The 10,783-nt window shown below is 44.2% G+C and overlaps 1 protein-coding gene across 4 annotated transcripts in view; it reads right to left on the bottom strand.

The window, feature by feature from the left end:
• Window positions 1-466: 466 nt before the first annotated feature.
• Window positions 467-10,783, bottom strand: part of LOC128702083 (adipokinetic hormone/corazonin-related peptide receptor variant I-like) — a 276,924-nt gene continuing 266,607 nt past the window's right edge. For 3 of the 4 annotated variants that reach the window (XM_070102860.1, XM_070102858.1, XM_070102859.1), the window contains one exon: window positions 467-3,062. In XM_070102860.1, coding sequence (XP_069958961.1) covers window positions 2,863-3,062 — 200 coding nt within the window. In that variant the 3' untranslated portion in view covers window positions 467-2,862. The remainder of the gene's footprint in view (window positions 3,063-10,783) is intronic. The other variant, XM_070102861.1, reaches the window with a different exon arrangement.

Here is a 10,783-nt window from a genome sequence, read left to right on the forward strand (position 1 = left end):
TAACTCGCTTATACGGTCTATTAGTATCTCTGAGGCGTTTATTTATAACTAATAATACTTCGTTTTACCGCTCTGGGTAGTTCGATTACAAGTGGTCCTTAGCACCGTTATTTCGGGGAAAATGGAACAGTGAAGACTACTTTAACTCCTCAAATATGGACTAGAGTAGATTCATACTGTGTATAATTAGACAGACATACACCTCTCGGTGTATTAGACAAATATATTGTATGCAACTGACAGTCAAAGGATTGCTTTCTCAAATACAATGGCTTATTGAGGGTTCGAAGCAGCGAGGTTTGAAGATTCGAGCGAGTGTTTCAAAGCTTCAAACACTTGATTTATCTGTTTCGGACACAAGTGAAGCATTTCCATATATACTTAATAAACGATTAATATATATATATATATATATATATATATATATATATATATATATATATATATATATATATATATATATATATATATATATATATATATATAATTATACTGTATTAGTTTAGAAACGTGTTCTCGTGTTTTAGTAAATTATGCTATGGTTTCAGATGGCATTTTTGTAATTTTAGTCTTGCGTGTCGTAGTTTCAGACATGTATCCCGCGTAGTTTCAGACATGTATCCTGCGTAGTTTCAGACATGTATCCCGCGTAGTTTCAGACATGTATCCTGCGTAGTTTCAGACATGTATCCCGCGTAGTTTCAGACAAGTATCCCGCGTAGTTTCAGACATGTATCCCGCGTAGTTTCAGATATGTATCCTGCGTAGTTTCAGACATGTATCCCGCGTAGTTTCAGACATGTATCCTGCGTAGTTTCAGACATGTATCCCACGTAGTTTCAGACATGTATCCTGCGTAGTTTCAGACATGTATCCCGCGTAGTTTCAGACATATATCCCACGTAGTTTCAGACAGGTATCCTGCGTAGTTTCAAACATGTATCCGGCGTAGTTTCAGACATGTATCCGGCGTAGCTTCAGACATGTATCCGGCGTAGTTTCAGACATGTATCCCACGTAGTTTCAGACAGGTATCCTGCGTAGTTTCATACATGTATCAGGCGTAGTTTCAGACATGTATCCGGCGTAGTTTCAGACATGTATCCTACGTAGTTTCAGACAGGTATCCTGCGTAGTTTCAGACATGTATCCGGCGTAGTTTCAGACATGTATCCGGCGTAATTTCAGACACGTATCCAGCGTAGTTGCAGACATGTATCCAGTGTAGTTTCAGACTGATAGCCACACGTGTCAACAAGCTCTTCTATATAATTTGCCACCAAGTTGTCAGTCGAGCCAATGATATACAAGGTTTTCTCTTAATCCAAGGAACTGGAGGTACCCTCTCCTTCCTCTGATCAAACCTAATCCTCTCCCGGAGCCGGGTTTAGCTCTTCTCAGTGAATATGTGGGAAATATTCCACATGCGTTTTTTCCCCTCATGTTTGCATGACGCATAATGTGATTTATGTCACATCAAGAAAACATTTCGCCCACCAGGGACATTGTCAGTTGATGGATTGATTACATTTACATTTCACCACTATATTTACTGCCTCTGTATTTGACTGAAGAGGCCTCCTAAGTAGGCTTAATGTGTCTTAATCAACAACTTCTCGGTATTTTATACCATTTTTCAACATACATGTGTTATATTATAGTTGATACAGCGGAGAGTTATTATGAAACCTGAGCACACATGTAGGATATGGTGACGTACTGCTGTGTGTCACACAAACACTCGAGGTTCCTTCAGGTCTCGTGCTGCTGCAGTGAGTCCTCTCAGATCTCAACCCAGCCATGAAGTCCATCTGCCTCGCCTGCCAGGCGAGCTGCGCTAGAAAGGGAAACTCTTGAAAAATGTAGTGTGTGTGACTGGCTGTCGTGGATAACTGTGCTGATGGCTGTGGGTAATTGTTCTCTGGTTGAGGCAAAGGCTGACGTTTCCTCAGTAAAGATTTCCATATCTGGCGTTTCTAGGGATGGAAGCTGATTAAATTTCTTCTATTTTGGCTCTTGTTTACAAAAATAATAATAATAATTGTATTTTTCAAGTAAACCCCCATTTAAGATGTCATACAGTTGCTTTTGTTGACATGATACGAGGTTCTTCAGGCGGTCGAGATTGCCCAGTAGATATGTAAGATTATTAATTTTGTACAGATTGTAGCAGGAGTTACTTCTTGAAGACATCTGAAGAAAGGGAGACGCATCGTAAACCAGCCAATGATGCGCCTGACGTTACCAGCATAATGTAAATATTGAGCATTCATACCACATCGTCCCGTAATTACTCTGACATTACTGGTTGTAATAACCCAGGCTATCCCATGAAAGCCAAAGAGTGTTGCTTACTTCCGTTGGGGTTCTTTCTGTCCATCCCTCCGGTTAACCCATGAGTATACTTCTGAACATAAGCAGGTGGTGTAAAGAGACTGGTCAATAAGTCTCGCCTCACTCGGGGCTCGGCGTGGTCAACAGGTTCGTGAAGAGTGACAGTATGAGCAAAAAAGAGTGGCAGTGGCAGTGGTCTTAGAAATATTAGTGGGAGGAGGTACAGGGGTCGGTGGCTGCGAGATCTGAAGACATGACTGGATAACATGCCTCTGGGACCGCACCCCTGACTGGTGTGGGGGTCACCCTACAGGACGTTGGCAAACGCTGAGTTTATAATATTTCCTTACGGAATGTTTGCAGCAACTGAAGGAATGGACGCGCTAGTTGCCCTAAGGGGCTTCCGAGAACCATTAGCAGGAGTGATGGTTGTCCCAGACATGTCCCCTGAGGGGGTGCTCGGTGCAGGTCATATCATGATAACTCCTGAAGGAGTGGGCGTGGCTCGAACTGTACCCCGAGGATTCGTCATTCTCCTCCAGGTGGGTCTCCATGGGCGGGCGGCGACTGAAGACACGCGACACCATGGGCGAGGGCGTGGGTGTACCGTGCTTGTGTTGAAGACTGACTGGAACACTGAGAGGAACCATGGACACCATCTCTCCTTCCTGCGCCAGCGACTTCTGCGAGGCGCGGTTCCACTCCATCAGTAGGGACCTCACTTTTACCTGCGGCGTAAAACAGCAAAGCTCAGGTTAATTAGGAAGATTCAATGTCCCCAGCTGACAAAGTTATGACAAAGAACAAAAAGGCACAGTGTGTCCTGTAAATGGTCCTAGAGGGACCGAAACGTTGTCATCAGTTTCTCTATGTGCGGGTTATTTGTGTAAAATTCTGACATAAACAGAAGACTGAGAACATAAAATAAAGGCGCACCAAGAGCCACGGGTGGACAACCAATAATGTAAAAAGCAAAAATGGTAGAGACAAGAGAGACAAAAGTAATTACTTATCGAAAAACGATATTGTTTGATAATTATGTTTGAGTTGGGGTGTGAGTGCGTGAGGAAAGTTTATCAGGGACTGTGAGAAACTTACTGAATACCAACTGGCTTCACTTTGCTGCCTGTAAAAATAAAATTATAAGGCAAGTTCTCTCTCACCTGTAGTACGCCCCACTCTCCTGGACGACATAAAAACATAAGAACTGAGGAACACTGCAGCAGGCCTACTGGCCCATTACTAGGCAAGTCTTTTTCAAAACTCCTACCCACCTATTTACCCCTACACACAAAGTCCTCTCTCACCTGTAGTACGCCCCACTCTCCTGGACGACATAAAAACATAAGAACTGAGGAACACTGCAGCAGGCCTACTGGCCCATTACTAGGTAAGTCTTTTTCAAAACTCCTACCCACCTATTTACCCCTACCCACAAAGTTTTCACTCATCTGTAGTACACCCCACTCTCCTGGACGGCCTGCCCCTTCACACAATCCCTCACGCTCAGGACGAGCCTTATGACGGCTTTTCAATTCCTTCTCGACCATTGTCAAGTCACAGATGGGGCGAGAGAAGTAGAGAAGGCCAATGGCAATGAGTGTAGCGTGTCATTCACCCGATTACTGATCGGAGGATCGAACCTCCAACATTCCTAGCAAAGAATGACCACCCAAGAGGGTTTAGCGCCTCATATAAGTATTAAAAAATATAAACTTCGATCCATATGGGTTTACCGCTTCCCCATAAATATTATTATTCTCACTTAAAAAAATCTTCGAGATATCAAATGATCAGATAATAATAATAATAATAATAATAATAATAATAATAATAATAATAATAATAATAATATTATTATTATTATTATTATTATTCGAAAATAAGGGCTAAACCCGTATGGGTCCAGCAGAAACGACGCAGCCAAAGACTTCAAACGATAAAATTCTTTCTGTGTTTTTTATCACAATTCGGGTCTGGCAACAGTGTCGACAGGTCTGGTAATAACATTATCAAGACCACTGATGAAGCAACACCAACATCAAGGGGGTGTGTTGCACGTCTGGTAGTAACAACACTGGATGTCTTGCACGTCTGGCAATAACGTCAAGAGATGGATTGGTGATTTAACGGTAACGTCAACAGATGTATTGATCTAACAGTAACGTCAGCAGATGTATTGATCTAACAGTAACGTCAGCAGATGTACTGATGATCTAACATTAACATCAACAGATATAATGATTTAACAGTAACGTCAACATATGAATTGATGATCTGGCAGCAACAGATGTATTGATAGTCTAGCAGTAACATCAATAGATCTTAGTCTCTCATCAATATATTCATCCCTCTTTGCTCTGGGACAAGTTTGCTTGTGAACCTTTGTATCATTTAAGAACATAAGAAAGAAGGAACACTGCAGCAGGCCTACTGGCCCATGCGGGGCAGGTCCACGTCAACCCCCAGCTTAGACCAATGACCCACCTAGTCAGGCCACTTCCACTTAAGGAGCACGGCATCAGACCTACCAGCACACGTTAGTCAGGTCCAACTGACACCCACCCATACCCACTCATGTATTTATAATTGCAAAACTCAGAAAAATTTTAATCAGTGTATAGAAATGGTGTATAGATGTGGTGTATAGAAACAGTGTACAGGAATGGTGTATAGAAATGGTGTATAGATGTGGTGTATAGAAACAGTGTACAGGAATGGTGTATAGAAATGGTGTATAGATATATACCTAACTGCATGAATCCCTTTAGAACCAACTGGTCGAGTGGTTAGCGCACTGGCCTGTGAGTTAAACGACTCACTCGCCATGGGTTCAAAACCCCATCCGTTCCCTGATTTGCTTGCATTCGTGTTATTATGATTTCGTAAGTCCTGTTGAACCAGGCTGGACCTCCAAGCTGGTGTCATTTACTAATTTGAGAACTTCAGGATTTGAGTCAGTATACCCCAGCATTACTTTACTGGCATTATTACCCTCGTGGGGACACGTTAAACCCATAAGGGGGCCATAGAACCTACATGGGAAGCATAGAACCCACAAGGGAACCATACAACTCACAAGGAGACCATAGAACCTACAAGGAGACCATAGACCCCACATGGGGACCACAGAATCCACAAGGAGACCATAGAATTCACAAGAGAACCATAGAACTCACAAGAGGACCATAGAACCTACATGGAACCATATAACTCACAAGGGAACCATAGAACCCACAAGGGGGTTACAGAACCCACAAGAGGACCACAGAACCCACAAGGGAACCATAGAACCCACAAGGGGACCATAGAACCCACATGGAAACCATAGAACCCACAAGGGGACCATAGAACCCACAAGAGGACCATAGAACCCACAAGGAGACCACAGAACCCACAAGGAGACCACAGAACCAACAAGAGAACCAAAGAACCCACAAGGAGACCATAGAACCCATAAGGGGACCATAGAATCCACAAGACCATAAAACCCACAAGGGGACCATAGAACCCACAGGGGGACCATAGAACCTCTGGAGAATGAGAGGCCATCAAGTGCATGTCAAGACCTTTAACTTTAAATCAAGGGTCTTTCACTGGTATCAAGGCAGCCCTTGAGAGGCATGACAAGTCCTTTTTCCGAATTCGTTTAAAAGGTCACTTTAAAGGGATACACTAAAGAAAACGTCTTAGCTCCTTCCTCTTCAAGAAACGCTCGTTTTATACCGTAATATATCATATAAAAACACTGAGAAAAAACTGATATTCTTGAAGGCTCTTAAACGTATCTAAGTTTTCCCAGTTCATTTAAAGGGATGCCCTGAAAGGGCGTTTAAGGTTTATCATCCCTTAGAAATTTTGGTTTCATTCCAAAATATTTCATACAAAAACGCTACGAAAAAACTTATTTTTTATGTCTCTCTCAAAAAAAAAAAATTTGGGAAGAAATTTCAAATTTTCCACAAACAGTAAAATATTTCTGTTTCGACGCATCCGAGTGACTAACCTTGCGTTGCAAAGCCACACTGTTGCACGTGCAACACCAAGAGTCAGTCCGTTACCCTCGGGGCAAATTGATAAGCCAGTTTCCTCTCCATTTCGTCTATTCCATCTTCCACCAGTGTTGATGTCTCTGTAATCAACTTGTGAATCGAGTCACCAGGGGTGTCTGACCAGAGCCCAGAATACAGCCATTCAACTGAGTTGAACGGTAGGATAATACAAATAGAAAGGGCGTCTGTCTGGCTCTGTGCAGGTGCTGAATGGGTTTACCGCTTAACGTGAATCATTATTATTATCTGTAATCGACTGCTGAAGCCTGCAGCGTGGGCGAAACGTTTAGTTAATGAAGATTCTAGTGGGTGTTATATATAGTCTACTGGGTCTACACTGTAGCAAGACTTGGGTGTCTCTTATGAAGGAGTTTCGCCAAACAGAAAAAAAAGGTTTGTAAATGCTTTTGTTCGTGGGATTATAGACCCTCGTAGCTTTTGTTTGCCAATGTTGTCTAACTCCTTCTTTGTTGCTATCCTACCTCATCCTGCAGGAGTACATCCTTCTTTGTTGCTATCCTACCTCATCCTGCAGAATTACATCCTTCTTTGTTACTATCCTACCTCATCCTGCAGGAGTACATCCTTCTTTGTTGCTATCCTACCTCATCCTGCAGGAGTACATCCTTCTTTGTTGCTATCCTACCTCATCCTGCAGGAGTACATCCTTCTTTGTTGCTATCCTACCTCATCCTGCAGGAGTACATCCTTCTTTGTTGCTATCCTACCTCATCCTGCAGGAGTACATCCTTCTTTGTTGCTATCCTACCTCATCCTGCAGGAGTACATCCTTCTTTGTTGCTATCCTACCTCATCCTGCAGGAGTACATCCTTCTTTGTTGCTATCCTACCTCATCCTGCAGGAGTACATCCTTCTTTGTTGCTATCCTACCTCATCCTGCAGGAGTACATCCTTCTTTGTTGCTATCCTACCTCATCCTGCAGGAGTACATCCTTCTTTGTTGCTATCCTACCTCATCCTGCAGGAGTACATCCTTCTTTGTTGCTATCCTACCTCATCCTGCAGGAGTACATCCTTCTTTGTTGCTATCCTACCTCATCCTGCAGGAGTACATCCTTCTTTGTTGATATCCTACCTCATCCTGCAGGAGTACATCCTTCTTTGTTACTATCCTACCTCATCCTGCAGGAGTACATCCTTCTTTGTTGCTATCCTACCTCATCCTGCAGGAGTACATCCTTCTTTGTTGCTATCCTACCTCATCCTGCAGGAGTACATCCTTCTTTGTTGCTATCCTACCTCATCCTGTAGGAGTACATCCTTGTTTGTTGCTATCCTACATCATCCTGCAGGAGTACATCCTTCTTTGTTGCTATCCTACCTCATCCTGCAGGAGTACATCCTTGTTTGTTGCTATCCTACCTCATCCTGCAGGAGTACATCCTTGTTTGTTGCTATCCTACCTCATCCTGCAGGAGTACATCCTTGTTTGTTGCTATCCTACATCATCCTGCAGGAGTACATCCTTTTGTTGCGATCCTACCTCATCCTGCAGGAGTACATCATTCTTTGTTGCTATCCTACCTCATCCTGCAGGAGTACATCATTCTTTGTTGCTTTGTTGCTATCCTACCTCATCCTGCAGGAGTACATCCTTGTTTGTTGCTATCCTACCTCATCCTGCAGGAGTACATCCTTCTTTGTTGCTATCCTACCTCATCCTGCAGGAGTACATCCTTCTTTGTTGCTATCCTACCTCATCCTGCAGGAGTACATCCTTGTTTGTTGCTATCCTACCTCATCCTGCAGGAGTACATCCTTGTTTGTTGCTATCCTACATCATCCTGCAGGAGTACATCCTTCTTTGTTGCTATCCTACCTCATCCTGCAGGAGTACATCCTTGTTTGTTGCTATCCTACATCATCCTGCAGGAGTACATCCTTCTTTGTTGCTATCCTACCTCATCCTGCAGGAGTACATCCTTCTTTGTTGCTATCCTACCTCATCCTGCAGGAGTACATCCTTGTTTGTTGCTATCCTACCTCATCCTGCAGGAGTACATCCTTGTTTGTTGCTATCCTACATCATCCTGCAGGAGTACATCCTTCTTTGTTGCTATCCTACCTCATCCTGCAGGAGTACATCCTTTTGTTGCGATCCTACCTCATCCTGCAGGAGTACATCATTCTTTGTTGCTATCCTACCTCATCCTGTAGGAGTACATCCTTCTTTGTTGCTATCCTACCTCATCCTGCAAGAGTACATCCTTCTTTGTTGCTATCCTAGCTCATCCTGCAGGAGTACATCCTTCTTTGTTGCTATCCTACCTCATCCTGCAGGAGTACATCCTTCTTTGTTGCTATCCTACCTCATCCTGCAGGAGTACATCCTTCTTTGTTGCTATCCTACCTCATCCTGCAGGAGTACATCCTTCTTTGTTGCTATCCTACCTCATCCTGCAGGAGTACATCCTTCTCTGTTGCGATCCTACCTCATCCTGCAGGAGTACATCCTTCTTTGTTGCTATCCTACCTCATCCTGCAGGAGTACATCCTTCTTTGTTGCTATCCTACCTCATCCGGCAGGAGTACATCCTTTTGTTGCGATCCTACCTCATCCTGCAGGAGTACATCCTTCTTTGCTGCTATCCTACCTCATCCTGCAGGAGTACATCCTTCTTTGTTGCTATCCTACCTCATCCTGCAGAAGTACATCCATCGTTGTTGCTATCCTACCTCATCCTGTAGCACATCCTTCGTTGCTATCCTACCTCATCCTGTAGGAGTACATCGTTCGTTGTTGCTATCTTACCTCATCCTGCAGGAGTACATCCTTCTTTGTTGCTATCTTACCTCATCCTGCAGGAGTACATCCTTCTTTGTTGCTATCCTACCTCATCCTGCAGGAGCATATCCTTCGTTGTTGCTATCCTACTTCATCCTGTATGAGTACATCCTTCGTTGTTGCTATCCTACCTCATCCTGTAGAAGTAAATTCTTCGTTGTTGCTATCCTTCCTTATCCCGCAGGAGTAAATCCTTCGCTTCCACATGGGTGCTTGGGAATTCCTTCAGAGCACGCAGGACTCGAGACACCACGTCCTCAGCTTCCCACTGGAGCGAGGTTAAGTAGGACCTCAGAGCTTTGTTGACACATCTATCTTGTTCGCCCTCCCTCGTTTGTTATTCTCGTCCTCTCCGATTCTCTCCCTCTCTTGCTCCTCGTTTATCTCTCTCGCTGTATCATCTACCTTCATCATGCCTGTCATTATCCCAAGTCATTATCATTCGTGACTTTAGCATCATCCTTCTGCTTAAGTTGTATGATGTTTTCCCAGAGATGAAGTATGTAGGTAGATATGGCACCATGAGCCCTCATGGTACCGTGGGCCCTCATGGTACCGTGGGCCCTCATGGTACCGTGGGCCCTCATGGTACCGTGGGCCGTCATGGTACCGTGGGCCCTCATGGTACCGTGGGCCCTTATGGTACCGTAGGCCTTCATGGTACCGTAGGCCTTCATGGTACCGTGGGCCCTCAAGGTACCGTAGGCCTTCATGGCACCATGGTGGTAATGTTTATTTTTGGACAAAACTTAACTTAGAAATCTCACCTAATCTACCATAACTATCGTAATTCTGTTTAGCTAAATTCTGCTATATATGGCACAGGTTAGTTTAAATTTATTTAATATTGCGGTGGTGATAGTGGTAGTGTTGGTGGTGGTGATAGTGGTAGTGTTGGTGGTGGTGATGGTGGTAGTGTTGGTGGTGGTGATGGTAGTGTTGGTGGTGGTGATGGTGGTAGTGTTGGTGGTGGTGGTGATGGTAGTGTTGGTGGTGGTGGTGATGGTAGTGTTGGTGGTGGTGGTGATGGTAGTGTTGGTGGTGGTGGTGATGGTAGTGTTGGTGGTGGTGATAGTGGTAGTGTTGGTGGTGGTGACGGTGGTAGTGTTGGTGGTGGTGACGGTGGTAGTGTTGGTGGTGGTGACGGTGGTAGTGTTGGTGGTGGTGACGGTGGTAGTGTTGGTGGTGGTGATGGTGGTAGTGTTGGTGGTGGTGACGGTGGTAGTGTTGGTGGTGGTGACGGTGGTAGTGTTGGTGGTGGTGATAGTGGTAGTGTTGGTGGTGGTGATGGTGTTGGTGATAGTGTTGGTGGAGATGGTGACAGTGGAAGAGAGGCTCTTCTTCCCTCTAGGTTCTTTTGATCATGAAGTAATGAATCAAGGTCAGAGAAATTGGGTGGAAGATGGAGAGGGAACATATACATTTATTATATGAGGCAGAAGATTTGCTGAAGTGTGTGTGCGTGTGTGTGTGTGTGTGTGTGTGTGTGTGTGTGTGTGTGTGTGTGTGTGTGTGTGTGTGTGTGTGTGTGTGTGTGTGTGTGTGTGTGTGTGTGTGTGTGTGTGTGTGTGTGAAATTTCAGCCACAGGA

Source organism: Cherax quadricarinatus, chromosome 83 (genome assembly GCF_038502225.1).
Source record: "Cherax quadricarinatus isolate ZL_2023a chromosome 83, ASM3850222v1, whole genome shotgun sequence".
Lineage (NCBI taxonomy): Eukaryota > Metazoa > Arthropoda > Malacostraca > Decapoda > Parastacidae > Cherax > Cherax quadricarinatus.